Source organism: Cornus florida, unplaced genomic scaffold (genome assembly GCF_030987335.1).
Source record: "Cornus florida cultivar Cherokee Brave unplaced genomic scaffold, ASM3098733v1 CherokeeBrave_3.0.0_Hap2_Chr01, whole genome shotgun sequence".
Taxonomy (NCBI): Eukaryota; Viridiplantae; Streptophyta; class Magnoliopsida; order Cornales; family Cornaceae; genus Cornus; species Cornus florida.
Window position 1 is genome coordinate 114,195,632 of NW_026775571.1, and position 22,804 is coordinate 114,218,435.

The following is a 22,804-nucleotide window of genomic DNA, read 5'->3' on the forward strand; positions in this document are numbered from 1 at the left end:
GTGGATCATATTTTAGGTGCAAATGATTGAAAATAAAAAAAGATAACCAAATTAGAAAGGCATAATTGTTGCATACAGAATACAATAGATATCGGGAGGGGGAAAAAAAAAATTTGAAGTCATACTAATATATCTCCACACTCCACAGGCTATACACATGCTTGTTAAGTATATCCAACATTACTCAAGCTCTAGATAATATGAGTTGCAGAAGGAAGAAAGAGGTGTCGCACAAAACCTTGCATCTACAAGTATATAACCATATGCTGTACAAGAAAAGAGGAACAGAACATTTAAAACCCAAATATCAAGGGCTGAACAATCTCCCTGCTTCAATTAAACGACTGGTCAAGTCTTCTCTTTTTCCATTTAAGGAATATAAGTACATTGCAAGAAAGGGCTGTATCATGAATTCCCATTAGGCACAACTTTTTGTTTCCTTCCTATACACCATGTTGGTGTATGTTGACTAATTGAGGAATGTCAAAATTTAAAAATTTTATTGTTGTCCTGCCTACATATGGTGCTCGGAGAGGAAGACTGGACACATTATTTTGCAATGACTGGCTACTCTCAAGACTTGAACTAGCGTTTCACGCTTGTCAATCTGAGCTTTTACCATTGCACCATAGTAAAAATAAAAAAAAAATCAAAATACAGAAACAATATTCACAGTTAAGTGACCATAAAACTGGTTGCAATTTAATCCACATTAATGATAATGATAAGTATAGTTTTGACCACAACATTGTCTAATAAATTAAAGTTGCAACAGATTCCATATGGACACTTGGCTCAGTCTATGCCAACGCTCCTCATTTTACATTAACCTCCTTCATTTTTTCACTTATTTTCAGTTACCTTTAAAATTTAGATGGAAATGCCAACTAATCTAACAGGAGTGATGGAAGAGTTGGAAAAGTTAACATTTCTACAACTATTGTTCTACTCTTTTCCCTTTTAACTAAGAAAAAGTGGCATGATGATTTTAGTAAGTCATATTGCACATCCATAAGGAGGGTTGGTTTTAAAGCATAATCTAGAATAGAAAATCAAAATATGAAGCCAAAATTGCCTTGAGGATGATTCTGAAGTAATGACAAAACTCATAGGCCAACAGTTGGCCACAAAACAACGTAAGATAATAACATCAACAATAGATTATTTCTTAAGATGCCACAAAATTAATTGAAAATATTACCTTATTTATGTGGATTAATAAGTTAAAATGTGCATTGTCAAAATTTGAAGGTTTCTTAGCACACAAAAGCATAAAATGCTTGATTCAATTGTAATTTTGGGAATTGATGTAAATTGAGTATTTCATGTGGTTATCCATGTATCTAAATTACCCTATGGATATCTAGAGACTTCTTGCTGATGTTCCTTGTGGGTTTGAATGATGGAATTGATAATGGGGAATCAGAAATTGTTTTCTTGGATAGGAAATTCAGTTTTCTTTCAATTTTTCTGAAACTCAAAAATTTCTCCAAGGAGCTGTATTGATCCAAACGGGAGATAGAGCTGTATTAATCAGAAATTGTTTTGTTGGACAGGTAGCTGCTCCATTGATGTCTACAATCTTCCTCACCCCAAAACAACCTTCGGACTTGTCACTCTATTCCAACCTAAAGCATGTAATTTTCTATTCTCAGAATTTGATCCCCACAAGAGATCCCTCATCTTCTTCTCCATGTACTTAATCTGTAACGACCCGAAATTAGGGGCACAAACAAAACATGATTCGGAAACCGTCCAAATAAATTCTCCAAAGATCATCCAATAAAAAATTCATAGTCCATTCATTGTCCCAATTATACTTAAACAACCTCAATACACTTCCAATGTGCTACAGCGGATAATTAACAACCTCAAGGAACATTAGCAAAACAAGGTGTACATATGCTGGAGAAACTGGGAGATAGAGTGTACAGGGACTTTGGGCTTCCAAAACAAGCTCTCATTTCCAGAATCATACATGATGGGCAGTGGCAACTCCCTGTAAGCAATGCCAATTCAGTGCTGCAATTCAGAAATTTTGCTTTTTATTTGCTTTGAAGCAGGGCTGTGATTAATTGAAATGGAGACATGGTTCAATCTTGCTTAGGAATATATGGGATATATGGAGGACCAAGTTACCAACAATGGGCTGGTATGAAGTATGTTGGATTGGATCGAGACCGAGAGCTTCACTGAGCTATGTCCTTGCAATCTAGAACTGGTTGTTGTGCTTTGTTAAATTAAAGAGTAGGGGAATCCCAACTGTGGCAATCTGTCATAATTGTTTTCAAACAGAAGACGATTTAGATCACCTTTTTGTCAGTTGTTCTTTTGCTCAAGAGGTATGGCAGTGTTTATCTACACTCCTTGGTTGGCAGATGCCTCAATTTATTACACTAGAGCAACTCATTTTTTGGTTTGTTCAGCAATGAATAAAACACAAGGCACAAAAAAGTATCTGTGCTACAATAATATGGTTTTTATGGGATGAGAGGAATAAGAGGTTACATCATGGACTTCATAGAACTGCTACTAACATTGCCCAGTCTATTTGTGGAGAGGTTTTGCTTCTATCAAATATGGAATTAGGGGAATTTAGGGTAGCTTCATTACATGTTTAAATTGGGTGTTTTTTTTTTTTTTTTTTTTTTTTTTTTCTTTCATCTTTTGTTTACTGTAACTACGCTTCTGTAGTTATAGTTCCTTGTGTTTACAATTTTTTGTTTTATTTTCCAAGGGGATGCCCTTGTTGTTACTTGTATATTCTTGATAAATCTATAAAAAAAATTTCCACATTTACCCAGGAAAAAAAAAAAAAAAAAAAAAAAAGCTAGCCTAAGCCCCATGTTACCGGCCAAAAGTGAAACATATGTACAAGAAACACAAGTCCTCTAGGCTTTGGAGCTTGAACTCCGGGAGGGATTTGACCTAGAGGAGGTTGTTAAATCATATTGGGGTCTAGATAACCAAGATTCACATTGTGGTATTCCATTGGAGTGATGTGATGATCAAAATTGGAATGAGAGGAATGCTAAGAAACTTTCTACCTCACGTACACAACAACCAACAATAACTTCACATCAATCAACAACAAATAACAATCAACCACATACGATGTTCCCCTACTCCCATGTTTTATCAATGTAATAAAGTAATGGCCACGACAAGGACCCATGCTTTCAACATTAAAGTAATAGCCATGATAAGAGCCTATGTTGAATAATTGCCCTAAAATGATTTGCCCTAAAATTATTTATGTTGAATAATTGAAGAAATTACTTATTTGTATAACCTTTAGCTTGTTCAAGACTCAAGTTCAACCCAAATTTACCAATTACTCTTTCAAAGCCTGCAAAGGGAGATCCTATTTTAGTCATTATCTTCACAAACATTTATAACTAAAATTCATAAAATAATAATAAAAAATATTAAAACAAAACCCATACATACAAGTTAGCAGTTGCAGAGAGAGGGCTTGAGATTTGAGAGACAGCAGGCCAGAGGTTGAAGCTTGAGAACGTCGAACCCGAACTGGAATAGTGGGCGACAGAAACTGAAGGATATTGGTTTTGATTTTTTAAACAATCTGAAATGATATGCCAAGATGGGTTCTGATTCTTGTAGATTTTGTACTTTGCAGTTGCAGAGACAGAGAGAAGGCCGAGTTGAGAACGAGAATAGAGATAAAGGCGATTGGGGAGGCTGAAATGATTTACCCTAAAGTATTGTCGCAGTTACAGAGACAGAGAGAGGGCCGAGTTGAGAACGAGAATAGAGACGAAGGCGATTGGGGAGGCTGAAATGATTTGCCCTAAAGTATTGTCTGTGTGTATAAAATATATATTCTTAAATTTTTTTTTAAGAAACTAGCGAGAATAAGACCCGCGTATTAGTGCCTGAAACTAAATTCACTTTCTACTACGGTGCCTACACCGTGGTAGAATAAATTATTATCACGGTTTTTTATTAACCGTGGTAGAAAGAGTCACTTTCTACCACGATTGTTATTTTATAACCGTGGAAGAAAGACTTTCTACCACGGTTATAAAATAATCGTGGTAGAAAGTGACTCTTTCTACCACGGTTATTTTAAAACTGTGGTAGAAAGGGCGTGGTAAAAAACTATTTTTCTTGTAGTGATGGGAGAACACGTGCTCAGGTAGATAAACTCCAACATAAGGAATTGTTTGGCCCTGTGCCTTACTTATTGTCATCGCAAAACTCAACCGGAATGGAAACTGTTTTCGTGTAAAATAGAAAGGCGTAGCTTCATTCTCTGCTGGGCATAGGGGTATTCTTGGAATCAGTAGTTGTTTTCCAGCATGTTGTCCATGGCTAATTTCTGCGTTGATCACATTAGCCTTTGTTCCATGACAGATGAGCCTGGTACCATTTCACAATCCATTTGTCGGATCCAAATTTCTCAACAACATTATAGAACAATCAACTTTCAACGTTAACTTATGTGGCGGGAGGCCATTTGGAGCCAATGAATTAAGGAAATCTTCTTGGTAATAGGTCCCCGTATCATCAGTAGCTTTGTCAAAGCTATAATATGTAGTCGGTTCGCTTGGGAATTGGTCAATGAGATTCTCATTCAATTTGTCAATGAAATCATTTTTGGTTGCCAAAATTGCTCGATTTGTAATATTTTCCGCTGAGTGTGCATTTTTGAAGAGGTGGGGTAAAACAACATTTATCAAATCTTTTTCTAAATCCTCCTCATTTGTAGATTTTATTACCATCTCGTTTGGCAACTTGATCATGTTATCCACCAGAACTGGTTCTTCCCCACTGCCAACACGTAGTAAAAAATCTACAAATGAAGGATCAGTTCTTGCTCTCATATTCTGTTTCAGCTATATTTTTTTCATTTTCTTCTATAAGTAAGATTCTACCAAACTTACTCTAATTGTTTCAGCCTGGGTCCCTCGAGGTACAACAGGCAATACTTATCGAAAGTCTCCACCAAAGACCGCTACTTTTCCTCCAAAAGGTTCCATAGTACTGAGGAGATCTTGGAGAGTCCTGTCAACTACCTCAATTGCATAACGTTTAGCCATTGGTGCTTCATCCCAAATAATGACACTTACTTTAAGCATTAGCTCTACTATTGAACTTTGCTTTGAAATGTTGCAAACTGCAGACTCGTTTGCTAATATTGGAATTTTAAATCTTGAATGTGCGGTCCTGCCACTAGGTAAAATCGAAGATGCGACTCCTGAAGAAGCAGTTATAAGAGCTATCTTTTTTTCGGACCTAACCTTTGCTAGTATTGCACGATATAGATATGTTTTGCCAGTTCCACCCGGGCATCAATGAAAAAGATGCCGGGTTTGTTTGAGAGAACACATTCCATTATCATATCATATGCATTTTTTTGTTCAGCGTTTAGAGTCGCCACAACATTGTAATCTTCAGAAGGCGTAACAATGGCATATTCATTGTCAATCTCTTTGGTAGAACTGTGATTACATACATCACGGGACACTATATTTGGCAAGTTGAATTGTTTTACACTTCGCCCTATGCTCATTAAGTATCCATCTATACTCTTAAGAGCTTCATTGGCTCGATAACTTGCAGAAGAAGTACTTGTGCATGGAAAATCTTCTGACATTACATCAACATAGTCATCCCATAATTTTCTGACATTACTGGGCTCACAATAAACCAGTAGAGTAGCGAAAAGGCGGCGGAGTGCCGTTGGCATTTGGAAGCACACGACGTCGTCAAGATATTTTACAATACTGTTATCGCTTTCAAAAAGACCCCTTATTTATGCTGATTCTTTAAATGTCAGACATTTCTCCCCGTTAACAGTTAATAGATCGGCATATGATGTTGGTCCACGCACGTGGTTCAATAACACTCTCAATTAGTACCGTTCTCCTTCAGAAGGGTTGGCTGCGTTGACTCTCCCAATTACCTTTTTCGCTTTTCTAGTAGTCCAGCGCTTGGTTTGCTTGTTCCACACAAAATGCTCTGGGATTTCTCTATACAGAAAAGCTCTAGATTCTTCGCACATGGAATTTAGATGGAGAATTCAGTTAACATTGTCTCTGATATACCATCGAAATGAACCACATATTCGAGATTCTATTTTTCCCAATACCATACCATATGTTTATTGGGGAGATGCAATTGAAGGTTGATAATGGAAGGATGCATCTCATTTAAATTAAACTCAAAAATTCTCTAAATTGCTTCATATGGTGATACCCACCTTGCCTCTTGATAGTCTTTTATTTCATCAATAATATCATCACCATCAGTGTTTGATAAGTAAACTGCGGCTTGATCATGCCCTTTTTAAATATATTTATAAAGGTATTTGACTGCTGAGAACCCTGAACATATCTCAACATTAATATGACAGTCGTACCTCTGCAGAAGATGTGGATTATAGGGAACAACCCATCTATTATCTAAAGTTGCATTAGGCACACTAACTGTCGGACCATCTTTTCTTCTTCTATACATAGGGTAACAACCTTGACCTTGTATCGTTTGCTCATTGAACTGTCGAGGATAATGATTTTTACATTTACCATCCCTCATGCAAGCGTTCTTTACGTTTAAATCTCCGCAAGGCCCATGCATCATGTGTTTAACTACTTTAGCATAAAGTGTTCGATTCTCATTCTCACTTGTGATTTCGGCACAAACAAACTTATTATAATGATCTGCATCTGTAATCTTATGCTTAAATTCAAATATAAGCAACATGTGTGCATGTGGTAGTCCTCTTTTTTGAAATTCAATCACATAAACAGGTGCAACCACTTTTCCAAATATGAGTTTTTGAAATAATTGTTTCTTAAGGTCATATAGCTTTGCTCGAAACACCCTTGTTATTAAATTTTGTCTATCCTGAGCTAACTGTCCCGGTTTCATTTCCTCTTTGATCTCATTCCAATCAGGATTACAGGTCATTGTGATGAAAAGGTCTGGCTTTCCAAATCTTTGAACCAAACACATCGCATCATAATATCTCTTTCACATGTCCCTAGGCCCTCCAATGAAGGATGAAGGAAGAACCACTCTTTTCCCAACATTATTTCCTCTATTTTCTCCGGCCACAACACTATCAACAATTCCTTAATATAGCTCGGCACCAATATGTGATTGTTCAGTTCGATAGTAATCCAAACGTGTTGTTTCAATCTTAATGTACATATCAACACTATATTGTTGCAACAATCTCCCGGCATATAAGAGAATTGATCGGTCCTGGTTGCGGATTTGAAGCTTGTAACAATAATATTGTCTACATGAATTTTTTTTAGCTCTTCTTCCTTCGGCACCTACATGTTCAATTTGTATAAGAGTTAAAAAAATTGATATTTTGAATTGTAGGAGAGTTTTATTTTTAAAATTAATAAATGAAAATTGATAATTGTATTTACCTTCTCTAGATCCTGTTACAATGGAATCATCGAAGATATCATCTTCATGTGTAATATCTGTCCCAGGGTATGGCTGACGACGATTCTTGATATTACGATGCCATCCGATCTCACCATATGGAATAATAGAGGATATTGCAGTGAATCATAACATCCAAAATAGTGTCTCACTCTGTGTTTTCTACCGGAGTGTGCAACGACAATTATGTCATGCTCTAAGCGCATGTCAGGGTATGCTTTTTCTATCCAAACAGCTGCAACTTGGTCTGCTGTGGGCGAATTGAAAACCCTTTGATCAAGTCGAACATCATTTTTAATAACAATTTCATGGTTGTCTAAAACGGGAATATCCTTTAACCTACAAAGGAACTGAGCATACGGATTTGATGACAATATGTTCATCAACTTTGTAACAATAGGTTCACTCAAGTTCGAGTCATTTAAAATATTCATTCTATTTTGTAACTCATTGTCAGTGTCATAGAAGTATAACTGGAGGTAACATGGAGATCTGTCATGTATTGAGAGTGAGGGTAATTCATGATATATTTAACCTTGTGCTCGGAAAGTATATATACCACTCTTCATAATCATGATATTTTTGTCAAGACGGACTCCGAAAGATGTAAAAGAAAAAATGATATTATATGCACGTATGTACCGACGAAAGTCCTTCGCAAAGGCATCAGTTTGGGATGTGAATAATTCAAACAACTCATCTGGGACAAGAGTAGATGTTAAGATCACATCGCCATTTGAGCAACAAAAAGTGTCGTGACCTTGCATTTTTCAACCCAGTGTCCTATGATGAACCGAAAATTGACCCGATACGGATCCAGATGCGGAAGCAAAATAAACAAGACAATGGTCTCTCAAGGCATAACACACCTCTAAGACCCTAAGATGACCTTCCATGAGGTCATGGAACCCAAAGGAATAATCGAAAGCGAAAGTTAGAATGAAAAGGTCACTTGATACCCTATAACACCAATGACAACCAAATGAGCAAAATCTAGTTCAAACTAGACCATATGTGCCATAGGATGGCTCAAATAAGATAAACAAGGTCCTGTAGGAATAACAAACAAAGTTAACCTGTCTAGGCAACAAACCAAACAAGACCTACAAAGCAGCTCCATTTCGGTCAACCAAAATGGAACTTCGGCTTACCGAAATGAGCCAGAAAAAGATGGGGAAATGAGCCTTCATTTTTGTCGACCGAAATGACAAACCGGTCGACTGCTTTGTGGCTCGAGATGAAAAATGGCTACTGGAATTGAGTTTTCACTGTTTAATTGAAATTCAAAGGGCATCGGTCGACCGAAACAAGCCACCGGTCGACCAAAACAGGTCAAAAATGTGCTGAATGAACCTGCCATGCATAAAAAATGAAGAAAAGTCCCTAAGTCTTATTTGAATCCCCCATGGCATGATCAAACTTAATTGAATACTAGTGTGTGATGATATGAACATATACGCAAGTGTAAAATAACATATTAAACATGCTACAATGGCCTACGGCCTTATTACAATTCATTTACAACATTTGACATGTCAAACCTCCAAAGTTGATAAAAATACATTTTCAACAAAATGTGGTGTCAAATGAATGCAAGTACAAATATAAACATGCTTGGCCCTTGGCCTCCTACCATACATATCAAATACATTGAAAAGAGTGTACTCATGTACACTTTACATAAATAGAAAAAATATACAAATTTCGTCATAAGAAGCCACAATTTGCCCAAGGCAAGTGCATTCTCCAAATCTTGAGTCCTGTACCTGAAAAATGTCCCCACTATATGGGTGACTAACATAAAGCTACTCGTAGGAGATGAGCATGCATCGACCTAGCATTTTACAATTATATCACCTTAAGGTGAAACTTGTTAAAGAGGCTCATGCCACCTAACGTCTATATCAAAATGAGACTCAGGGAGCATCCTAAGCTACTCATGCAATTGAATTGAACAATGGCATACAAGTATACATGCTCAAATACGCTAAACCGTAATAAAACATGATACACAACATACAAGCATATATGTTCAAGTACTCTAAATCATGTTAAACAAGAAAAGCAATATCCAACATACCTACACAAGTATTCGATATACATATAGAGTACTCATAAATCAAGTATACAAACATGAGTATACTAAGCTAAACAATTACTCACAAGACAAGTACACATGGCACAAGTATACTAAAATGAAATCCGAATACACAAAACAAGCATACTAAGCGTAAGTATACTAAATAGAGTTTAGACACTCCAACAAGGATACAAGTTCAAGTATACTAAATGAGGTCTAAATACACAAAATAAGTATACAGTTTCAAGTATACTAATTATGATCTAAATACACAAAACAAGAATACAGTTTCAAGTATACTAAACAGGATTCAAATACCCAAGTAAGCATCAATTCTCAAGCTACAAGTAATCTATGATTAACAACTTGAAATTAAATGCGAAATCAAATAGTGAAAAGGCTAGGATCCTTGGCTGCAGACCGATCGAGTTATTCCGGGTTACTAGCCCGCAAGGTACTACCTAGTGCGCACGTGTATAAGTTATTCTGGGTAATTACGACCCACAAAGTACTACCTACTGCGCACTTCATATGACTCAGAAGACTCACGAATCCGTACCAGGGCCAAACCCTAGCCATCACATGAATATGATCCTTACAAGCCTCCAAAAATAATAAGTTCAAAATTTATGCAAAATCAATAAGTTAAACTAGACTTATATATTTCAAATAATGTCTAGGAATCAATTTACATTCACAAGTAAGGTTGAATCTACACAAACCATGTCCTAGAATTCAAGTCTAGATAGCATATGACGTGTCAAGTCTCCATTATGCAATTTATACACAAAGAAGGATATTTTACAACAATTGAACCACATTACTATCCTAAGCCACAAGTACTAAATAAGCTATAATTTAGTAACAAGCTCTCAAGGTAAGCAATTGTAATATTCTAACAAGCTATATACCTACACAAGATATATTTAAACGAGCTATTCAAGACAATGATATCACCTATCATGCTAAGTCAAATTACCATCTTTAGAGGCTACAAGTACTAATTCTATAACAAGTTAGTAGCATGCTCACAAGGTAATTAAACGGACTACATTTCAAGGAATTATCTACCCATTACATCCAATAATTAATTTATGTGACTAACACACTTAAAATAAAATTTAATTAAACTAATTAATTAATTTTTTCTCTAGATTTTCAAACATATCCAAATATCCTCAATTTAACATATGTTAAAGACCTCACCAAGGCCTATTTTAATATCACATTACTAGTTGATTTCATGCTTGATACAACTATGTGAATTAATCTTTTACAAAAGATAAATATTAAATAAGTTTTGCAATTCTTATTCAAATGCCCCAAATTTAATATATGTTTCACAACTCACCAAGGCCTAATTTACTAACATGCTACAATTTAATTCTAAACTATATACCATCATTAGAATTAAATCCTAAACAAAGAAAATAAATAAATTAAATTCTAAAAACTTGAACAAGGCATGCTCACAAGCTGTATATGCTTATAAAACAATCACTACAATAATATTATAAACCTAAGACATCCCCTACCTCAATTTGAGATAAAAATCTCAAAAGTCCACCGAAAAAAAAGTGCTCCGAATCCGACGATACCGAAGGGTTTTGTCGGGGACAACACGATCTACATGAACCCACAAGAAGCCCCATCAAAATCACAACTTGACTTCAAACCCAAACTCAAGAAATGGTCATAAATGAATTCTAATAAGGGGGAAAGGTAGAGCACGACGAGGGGAACAATAAACGTTAAGGCCAAAAAGTTTCCACTAAGGAAATCAAGTGGAGGAGAAGAAAGAATGAAGGCAGCCCCTTAGGGTCTCATGGCTGCCGGCCAAGAGGGTGAAGAAGATGATGGAATTCTGACTTTTTGACTTAAGGTCCCCTATTTATAGAAAATCTCAAAAAGTGCCCCGAAAGGGCCCCGCCGGATCCAAAAAAGTATATTTTGAGCAAACACGCTCAAATGACAAAACTTTGTGAACAAAAAAGATTCTAAATGAGAAAATATGAACAATGGAAGAAACGGTGTCAAAAACTGAGTCCCGAGCAGAGAGATATGCCCCAAACAAGTTCGGCGACAACCGGGTCCAAAAACCCTGAAATTGGAGAAAAATGACCAGAAGGAAATTCTATGAGTACACGACCCGACGAAATGTGAAAATGAATCCTGTACGAGGATCCAGGCTCCACAAGGTATTTTGCAATAACTTTCATTAATTGCATAATGGCCCCTCCAAAAAGTGAAAACTGCACTAATGACCCAGAATGAAAATATCTTCAAAACATATTTTCTTAGATACCCTTGAAATTAAATATCTTTAAAAGATATTTACGAAAAACACCCCAAGAAAAGAAAAAGATTCTGAAAAACTATGCATCCATGCCCCTATGGACACCGGGAGCAACCAAAGTACTTTTCTGCAAAAGTAAAGATGCGTATTTTGTGGAAACCACTTAGAATGAAGATACGTGAAGTCAAAAACCAACTCCGAACACAAGGAGTGAGGTTATGCCAACAAAGTGACAAACGGGGTAAAGACAAAATAGAGAAGAGGACAAAACATGGAAAAGGACGAAAAGTGAATAGTGTCGAAAAACGAAAAATGTGGAAATGACTCGGTCCTCAAAGGAAGTTGTCAATCCAAAGGAAGGAGTCTCAGAAACCATTTCTGAGCACTCAAGATGACATTAAACGACGAGAAACTGAACTTAGAAAAGAAATTTCAACGAAAAAAAATTATTCCGCAAAATTCTAAGGAAAAAGGAAGGGAAGAAAATGACCGTGTCATTACAACCTATCCTCCTTAAAGAGATTTTATTCCTGAAATCAGGAACATTCCCAGAAGAACCAAAGAAGGACTGTACATATGGTCACACCAAGGAATAGATCATTAAGTACCCAAGGACAACTTCAAAGGTCTCAAGATCAACGAAAGGACACGAAACCAAGAACCGTGAGACACCTCTCCATCGAATTGACATACTAACCCAATGTCAACCACCCAAAAGAGATTAAGGCAACTACATAATGGCCAGGTTCCGCCGCGCTACCGTCGACTTTGGAGAGTGTGCATTAAGGCGGGGGCCAAGAGTTTTACATTTATAAAAGCCACTACTACCTTTCACTATAAATATAGCAAGGGCGAGTAGGGATCGTCCCAAGGGATTGTGAGGGTCGAATAAGGTTCTGGAATTGCTATTAGGGCTAGTAGGTCGAGTGATCAAATAATTGGTTGGTTGGTTGATTAGACTAGAGAGCAACTAAATTAAACTAAGTAATAACAAAAGAATGCAACTAAGAGTAAGTAAGAGAGAGAGAAATCTTGGGGTTTAGAGATCACCACCAAGCAATGCTTTTCTACACCCTTAACAAGTGATTAGTGAAGGCAAATGTTGTGTTGCAATATTGGTGTGTGTGTGTGTGTGTTTGGTTGATTCAACAAGCAAGGATGATTAGTTAAGCATGTATTGTCTAAACATCATGTGAAAGGCACAATATATCTAAGCAATGAAGCATATATTGTCTAAACAACATGTGAAAGGCACAATAGATCAAAACAAGTCATTAATCCTTTCATTAAGCTCACAATCCAAATACAACACAAGGTTAGAGACATATGCTACTTGCATTCAAAAGCTTGGATCATCAAACAACAAGCATGGATTGTCCTCCCATTTAACACTACACTATAACTACACTACATCTATACTACTAGCATGAAAATAAACTAGGGGAAAGGCACAATCCATCAAGGAATAAGTATGAACCATCAAGAAAATCACAAGAGCATTCCATTAAGCACTATGTTTTAACAATCTCTAAATCTATAGCATCAATACACATGGACATGCATCAATAACACAAGAAATAGAGGCAAGCACATGAACATCTATTCTAACATACATAGACATATGGATAGAATGAAATGATCAATTGAAAGCATTTAACCACATAAATCATTGAACAATCAAGATCTATATATATTACGAAATCAATCTAAAACGGTAAATTAAGATAGATAAAGATACTAGGATGCCTAAGCTTAAGGGGTTTAAATATGCACTTTTCATCGCTCATCACACCCCTAAACTTAAATATTGCTAGTCCCTAGCAATGAACTAGAAAGTAAAGGAATGAAATGAACAACTATACAAGTATGAATCTAGAAAACAATAAATGGATAACGCCACTTTCGTAGGGAACACGATTGCACTTAGCATATGCAACAAGACTTTTAAACCCCTAGGTTACCCCTAGTGGAACAGTGAAGTCTCGTGAGGGTTTCCAGAAATGATACCCATAAACATTAAGCTCATTCTTTCTAAAGACGCACCAATATTGCAAATAAGCATTGGGAGAAAACTACCTCAAGTATGCTATGTTTCAAACATTTCCAAGCAATCTCCCAAAATCTCAACATCAAGCAAGCAAGTATGGTCCTCCACACATCAAGAAAATGATCATGCAAATAAAAAAACTCTAGAATCTTTTTTGAGTGTACCGGCATAAAATGTGTTGCTATCTAAGGCAACTAAAGAATTAATCATATCCTTACCGTCAAACTAGCACACAAATCTAGTACCGATTATCAAGACAAAAAGTGGACCTTTTATTAAAGCTTCATTCATCTAGGTGTGCTTATTCTTTTCACTCGATATTTTTTTTTTTAAGATCAAAGATGGAAGTATAGTGTAATTTGTTGATCTATTAAGCTTTCTAGCGATTCATGAGGTCGAGCGTTAGGTCAACGACTCCCAAACCAGATTGCTTTAGGGCACTAGGTGTTCAAACACCCCTACGGACTTACAAGCTCAAATCAACTAGGTTACAAATCAAGACAACCTCCATCTAATCATTTCTCACTTCTCACCTTTTGGGAGAAGTCCTCACTTTTTTATTGCTTTTGCTTTTGCTTTATTTTTATTTTTTTTTAAGCAAGTTCAATTATTAACCTAGAGTTTGGGCCCTCCACCTTTTGGCACGAGAAGTTCAGTGTTTGATGAGGTTACTTAGTGAAAAGGGATTGTTATCTACCTTTATTAAGAATAAAAACTTTCAATGCACTACTAGCTCAATTGGGATATAACCAATTCAATAATTAACAAAGCATGTACCCCACAAATGAATGCTAGTATGCGCCTGTGCTAGTGTAAAATCCTAGAATGAATCTCAAAACAATCACAAAATCAGGATGATGTGGACCACAAGTGCAAGCAAGATATTAATCTTTCAAAAAATTTACTCCTAAATGGCATCCATAAGGCATGAAAGGAGTATTGGACTCTCAAGTCAAGCAATTTTTAAATTTTAAGCAATATAGTCCTCAAAAGATCAAAATCATAGCTAGATATGGACTAATCATAGAAATATCCCTCAAATACACAAGTCATGCTCAAAATTTTGAATTTAAAACTAACACTGCAAAGCACCATTCCCCCCAAACTTAAATGGCACAATGTCCTCAATATGCAAAGAGAACAAAGGAAAGAGTATACCAGTGTAACTAAGCAAGAATGATCGGGACTGAAGTATCCGAAGTGGGTGGCATGGCCCCCCCAAACTTGGGATGAACTGTGGTCCTGAAAATTGGCACTTGGATAAACTCATCAGATAACAAAATGTAATAATTAGTGCACAGTGGACATGCAAGTGTAAATGGGATAAACAAATAAAGAGATGAGAGAGGTATAAGGGTGGTCTTGAAAATCGGGTAGCACTCTCTCACTGAAGTCACTGTGATGCACCTGATGGAGTCAAACATACAGATATGAGAATATAATATATGACATCCATAGCAAAAAAAGATGTATAAAACAGATAAAGTATAAGTACAACAGAAATATCAAAGCCGACAGACCGGCTGTAAAAATAATAGTACTGTACAGTGACAAAATAGAGATTAGAGAGGGATCAAAAGATAGAAGGAACTAGGAACTCAGAACGATAAGGTAGGACGGGCAGGTCGGGCTCCGCGGATATCTCTGGATAGATCTCAGAACATAGTTGCGACATCTGTGTGGAAAGCAGCAAAATTAGCTCTATGGGCTGTAAGATCAGCTCGTATGGCAACAACAGCATCCTCAAGAGTCTACAGGCGTACTCCAAAGCCGGGGGTCAGATCTGGAGCCTCAGGTATAGATGAATCAGAAAAAAAAACTCCTGAGTCTGCTCCTGGTCGTGAATGGGCGACCCAGCTGGAGAGTACTGCTCTGTGTCGTCTGTACGGCGCTCTAAATCAATATCTATATGCTCGGCAGCTGGACCGACTGGTGCATCGTTGGCTGCGGGATCTGCTGCTGCTGCCTCGACTGCTGCCTGAGCTGCTGCTTCTGCCTTCTCCTTAGCCTCTAGCTCCTCTGCAGCCACTACTGCGTGGTCCTGTAGTCTAGTAATAATGGTGTTGTATCTCTTGTTCCTGTCCTTCTTCAAGAAGTGACAGGATCCTCTCTCAGGGTGCTCCCGAGGATGAATAGGGTAGCGCTGGTCGATAAGAATTTGGGTGATGAGGTGGCTGAATGGTAGAGACTTAGCCCGTCCGAGTGTCTTCTTGCTAATGTACTTATCAAATAGCTTCCTCATCACGCTCCAGATGAACGCGGAAATGGACACCCAGTGCCCAGTGTAGAGGGCTGTCAGATAGTCACCCCTCCTCTAAATCTTGTGCCTTGCCATATAGATGTTCCAGAAGAGCACGAAATCAAAAAACCATAGGTCGTCTAGAAGGAATGTCCGGGTGGCGAAGGTCTCGCCACCGGCATGGTGACTTGTAAGAAAAACTGCCTTGTCGGCATAAGAAGGCCTGTATAGCCTCGGATATGTCTCCTGAAGCTCTGGAGGATAGCGGTTTGGGTAGTGGCAAGAGCAGGCTAGTGAGTCCACTGTGATAGTGATCTGATGGCCATCTATAGTATTGACTAGCTCAGCTGTGGTATGCGGGGATGGTCGGAGGTTCTGGAAGAACAACCGTACCAGCCGCGGCTAGACTGGCTTTGTGACTGGGGCAAGAATAGCTGCAAGGCCCCTCTGAATGATGTCGTGGTAAGCTGATCGGGTCAGCACCGATCTAAAGAAAAAGGCTGTGTTAAACACCGACTCATGGATGACTACCATATGCGCATATCTAGGCGCGGGCCTATCACGCTCCTGAGCTGGCTGGCATGGTGGATATGGTACTGATGAATGCTCAGCGCCAGCATGTGGTAGAGATGGTGATGGTGTAAATGTAGGATGAGCCGCAGCGGTGGATGGAATATGATCATCCTCAGCCTCATGAGCAGGTGACTGAGGTAGTGTAGGCTGTGCTGGCTCCTCTTGTCCATGAGAGGGCTCTGCTGGCTCCTCTATCTGTGGTCTGATATAGCGTTGAGGCCCGTGTTACCTCTTGGCAACAGTCTTTCGCTTAGTCATAGCCTGAAAAAAAAAATTAAAAACTTTCAAGGGGAGTTAGTACCAGAATTAAGAATTGAAAGCATAAAATAGAATCATGCATGTCAAATAAGATAGACAAATCATATAGATGACATGAATCTATGCAAGTGGCAGGATGTGAAACATGCTAAGCAGTGTAAGTATGAAATGCATCCAATGTGGAATATCACAGGCATTGGGCATATATAAGATAGCATGAATACAAGATATGAAGAATGAAGTGTGTGTGTGAGATCTGTGAAATTCGATCGATCAGAAAAAGAAGTGAGATCGATCACAAAAGTTGGATCGATCGAAAATAAGTGAGATCGATCTCACAACTTCGATCGATCTGAGACACAAGTTCGATCGATCGAACTGTGCGATGAATGTAAACAGTCACAGATCTGTGACTTTGGAAGCACGGGGCCCACACGAACGTGTTCGTGGGCCCATCAACACAACACATCAACAATAATCATCACCCAATCATGGCCCATTCTCCCAAAAATAGATCAAACACATATATATACATACGAAACATATACATATATATATAAACATGTAAACTCAGTGCTTTGAAGCTTCAAAAATGGAGATTCAATCATGTATAAAGCATAAATGTAACATATAAAGCATGTAATCATCATATTGGAGCTTAAATCATAGATGAGATCTCGGATTTTACCTCAAAACGATGAGAGAAGTGGAGAAGGTACGAAGGAAGTGAAATCCAAGATAAGGAAGAGAGTGTAGCTTGGATCTCGCCGGAGATGGAAGAGATAAGAATGCACAGTGACGGCGACGAGAGAAGCAAGGGTTTGGAAGGTTAGATCGATCTAAATGATCGATCTTGAAACCCTCCAGGTTTATTTTAAAAACATTTCCGATAGAGTTTGATCGATCGAACTAAGACTTCAGATCGATCGAACTTTGATGAACTCTCCTCAAAATATTTTTGGATTTTTTAAATTTTTGAAATTTGAAAAATGAAAAACTAAAGTAAAAAATTAGAATTAAAATTAAAAATTGTAAACTAAAATAAAATAAAATAGAATAAAATATTTTTGGATTTTTATTTTCATTTTTTTTTTTGAAATTTTTGAACAATAAATAAAATAAGACAAAATCTTTTTGTATTTTTGAAATATTTTTGAGAAATAAAAATAAAATGAAATGAAAATAAAATAAAATAAAAATGAAAATATTTTTGGATTTTTAAAATTTGAAAAGTCAAAAATAAAGTCAAACAATGAAATGGAAAACTGAGATCGATCGGAACAAGAGTTCGATCGATCAGACAGAGAGCAAAAATATGCAGGTTTTTGGCTCAGAAAATTGGCTAGGTGTTGAAACTTGAAGATCGATCAAACTTGGAAGTTGGATCGATCGAAGAAGTTCAGATCAATCTTGAAATGTTTCAATCGATGAGACAGAGAGGTGAAATATGCAAGTTCTTGCAGGCTCAAAATTTTTCTAAGTATTGAATCATGAGATCGATCAAACTTTGAAGTTGGATCGATCGAAGGTTTCCTGATCGATCTAAGTATTAGTTTGAACGATGGGATAGAGAGGTGATATGGATGCAGGTGGATGCAGGTAGAAAATTTTTCTAAGTGTTGGATGCAGGTGGAAGTTCGATCGATCGAACTCAGGTTTGAGATCGATCGAACTATGCAAAATGCTCAATCACAACACAAAATTCATGCAATCCTAATCAAAGTTCCTATCAATGCATATGAACCAAAAACAAGTATCTAGACTTCGCAAGAAATGAAACTTAAGATAGAAATGGAGGAGGAATAGGGTTTTGACACCCTACGAAATATCGTTGCTAGTCTTTAACGTCTCTAGCAAGACATTGGGCTCTTTTAGCTCGGATCAAAGATCTTGTAATGCATCCCCTCCTTGTTGGGGTGGTAGATGCTTTGAACTCCACCCAACAAATGGTTCTTTGAAGAACTTGTTGGATTAAGCTCAAAAGAAACTTTTGAACCTTTGTCTATGCAATCAAAACCTTTGGGCTTCCATACCCTTTTAAAGCAAGAATTTGAAACAACACTTTTAGAATGCAAGGTTGAAGATGATCCTTTGGAAGTTTTGGTCTTACACAAAAGCTCATTTCCTTGATATTGAAGATCATGACATTTATCTATAACATTAACCTCTCCTTCATATTTGTTAAATGAATTGGGTGTGGGATTAAAGATATTCAACTTCACCTTCATGTGGCCAAATGAGATCTTCATTATCCCCGTCCTACAATTGATGTTAGCATTAGCGGTTGCCAAGAAAGGACGGCCAAGGATAACGGGAATTTGGCTCTTAGGATTGGGGACCAGTTCTGTGTCTATGACAACGAAATCAACCGGGAAGAAAAATTTATCAATTTTAATCAAAACATCCTCAATTATACCCCTAGGCTTCTTAATGGATCGATCGGCAAGTTGCAAAACTACCGACGTCGGTTTCAATTCACCTAGGCCCAATTTGACATAAAACGAGTATGGAAGAAGGTTAACACTTGTTCCTAAGTCAAGAAACGCCTGATTAATGATATGATCACCAATAATGCATGATGTAGTGGGTGAACCGGGGTCCTTAAACTTTGGCAAAGTGTTATGTTGCAAAATTGAGCTTACTTGCTCGGTTAAAACCACTTTTCTTGGTGCTTGGCTCTTGTTCTTCCGCTTTTGGGTGCACAAGTCTTTCAAGAATTTTGCATAAGCCGGAATTTGCTTGATTGCATCCAAAAGTGGAAGATTGACTTTTACTTGCCTAAACATTTCCATAATTTCATTGGTTTTTGCCTTTTACTTGTCTTTTGAAATGGATCCTTTTAAGGCATCCGGAAATGGAATTTTTGGTTCAAACACTTTTTCAAAATTTTCTTTTGAACTTTCTTCAACACAAAAAGTTTCTAAATCATTTTGTTTCAAATCATTTTTTAACAAAACTTTTTCAACATCATTTTTCGAAACTTTTTTTTCAAACACATTTTTCAAATCTTTTTTCAATGAATCATTTTCAAAATCACTTTTCAAATCACATTTGAAGATTTCTCATTCATAAGATCATGTATATGCAATGAAGGAGGAATGGGATGTGAAACGGGACGGGTGACAACTTGAGGTTGCACCCGTTCACTCTCTTCATTGGACATTTCAACTTGATTGTCCACAATCCTACCACTCCGCAAGGTAGTCACCGCATTAACATATTCAATGGTGTGGCCTTCCGATGAGGAATGGGTTTCCACAACACATTGTTGCTTAGGTGGGGCATTAATAGGCATCTTTCGCTTCTCTCTTACATTGAGAGTGCTTGCTATTTACCCTACTTGGGTTTCTAACTTCGCAATAGATTGAGAGTGAGAATGGAGCAATTGTGTGTTAGCCTCTAAAGTGCCCAAAGCATTCAAAACTTTTTCTTCAAAGGCGGGACTTCTAGTATTTCCTTGGGAATAAGATTGGTTGGGAAAATGAGAATTAGCAAATTGATTCCCTTGTGATTGATAAGGTCTATAACCTTGGGATCCTTGGTTTTGAAGTGGAGGTGGAATGTACTTCCCTTGAAAACCCCCTTGGAAAGGGTTTGAGCCCTCTCCTTAGTTTTTCCAAGAGAAATTCGGATGATTCCTCCAACTTGGATTATAGCGAGTACCATAAGGATTGTTCCCTTGGTTCACAAAAGCTGCATTGACTTGTTCATTAGGTTCATTTTGCACTTGTCCGTGAGGACAATGAGAAGTAGAATGAAGAACATTAGAACAAGTCATATATGTTTCATTTGATGCACAATGAGAATGGTTAGGGAAGGAAGATACTTGGTTCGCCGAGTTTTGGTTAATCAAAAATTGATCAAACTTTTGAGATAAAGACTTCATTTCGGCGGCTATTTCATTTGAATGGTCGACTTGATGTAAGCCAACACTCTTCCTACCTAGTGAATTTCTACCATTCTTGGATGATAATGTTCTATGCAAAGAATTTTCACTCATGCTCTCATAAAGACGCCACACGTCATCCTCATGCCTATTAATTTATGAGCCACCCATGGAAGCATCAACCATACCCTTATGGTTGTCCGATAAGCTCTCAAAGAAATATCCTCATGCCTATTAATTTATGTGGACACTTCCCATACCTCATGAAACGTTTCTCCATCCCCTTATGAAAATTCTCAATCGAGGTTCTCATGGCATTGGTTTTTGAAATTGGATAGTACTTCTTCAAGAACTCTTGTTGCATTTCTGCCCAAGAAGTGATTGAAAAAGGCCTAAGATTGTTAAACCAGTACTTTGCCTTGTCTTTTAAGGTGAATGGAAAAAGTTTGAGTATTAAAACCTCTTCCGGCATGTCCGTATATTTTACGGTGGAACATACTTCAAGAAACTCATCCAAATGCTTGTAAGGTTCTTCATTTGGAAGTCCATGATAGTTAGGAAGCATTTGAATGGTTTGTGGCTTAATTTCATAATGATGTGCTCTAAATGGAGGCAATTGGATGCATGTAGGTGCATTATACTCATTAGGCACATAATGGTCTCTTAAAGCAAGAGGTGGATTAGCTACTTGAGGTGCAACATGAACACCTTGGTTTTGAATTCCTTGATTGATGATGGGAGGTTGTGGAGCATACACTGGCCTTGGCATTCCATATGGAACTTGGCCTTGTTGTTGTGGTTGGTGAATGAATGGCCTAGGCATGCCTAATGGTACTTGTATGTTCTTATTTTGCACATTAGGATGAAGAATACCTTGTTGGTCTATGTGACCAAGGTCCTCAACATGATCATCATTATGGCCATCCATTGATAGATTGGTTCTATTTGAACTTCCCCTTCCCCTAGGATTTCTAATGATGGATTCAAGATACAAATCAAGAGGGACAAGAGTTGGTCTCCATGAACGACGTCCATGCATGTATAATGCAAAACACAACAAGCACAAAGAATAACAAATACTATGCCTTCACAACAATGCAATTAGACTTCTTCCACAAACATTTAATTTATACTCCCATGCTTTAACAACAATGATACAAAGAACAATTAAAAATAAGCCTCCACGCAGGCCGACGATTTAACTAAGGGATTGAGTAAAGAAAGTCTCACAAAGGTCCTTTAGCACTTCAACTCCAAATTTAAAGCTTAGCTTAGCAAATTTTTCAAATTTTTAGCTTTTTACTTTCTTTGCTTTGATTGAATGCTCCTTTGCTTGCTTCCTCTCCAACAATTCACCTAGTCAAGTAAGAACAACACAATAAGTAACCAAAAAGAAAAATAAAAGTAAAGTAAAGATACGATCAAAAGAGTACTAATCCTAATTGATTCCACAAATCCGACGTTGCCAAATCAAATCAATCCTCGGCAAAGGCACCAAAAACATGACTGGGCGTATCGCCGCACCACAATCAAGTTTGGAGAGTGTGCATTAAGGCGAGGACTAAGAGTTTTACATTTATAAAAGCCACTACTACTTTTCACTATAAATATAGCAAGGGCGAGTAGGGATCGTCCCAAGGGATTGTGAAGGTCGAACAAGGTTGTGGAATTGCTATTAGGGCTAGTAGGTCAAGTGATCAAACAATTGGTTGGTTGGTTGATTAGACTAGAGAGCAACTAACTTAAACTAAGTAATAACAAAAGAATGCAACTAAGAGTAAGTAAGAGAGAGAGAAATCTTGGGGTTTAGAGATCACCACCAAGTAATGCTTTTCTACACCCTTAATAAGTGATTAATGAGGGCAAATGGTGTGTTGCAATATTGGTGTGTGTGTGTGTTTGGTTGATTCAACAAGCAAGGATGACTAGTTAAGCATGTATTGTCTAAACATCATATGAAAGGCACAATATATCTAAGCAATGAAGCATATATTGTC

At 37.4% G+C, this 22,804-nt stretch overlaps 1 protein-coding gene across 1 annotated transcript; it reads right to left on the bottom strand.

Annotated features, from left to right (window-relative positions):
• Positions 1-4,394: 4,394 nt before the first annotated feature.
• Positions 4,395-4,847, bottom strand: LOC132281157 (uncharacterized). Its single transcript, XM_059782890.1, has one exon. The coding sequence runs from the start codon at positions 4,845-4,847 to the stop codon at positions 4,395-4,397; it is 453 nt and encodes a 150-aa protein (XP_059638873.1).
• Positions 4,848-22,804: the final 17,957 nt, after the last annotated feature.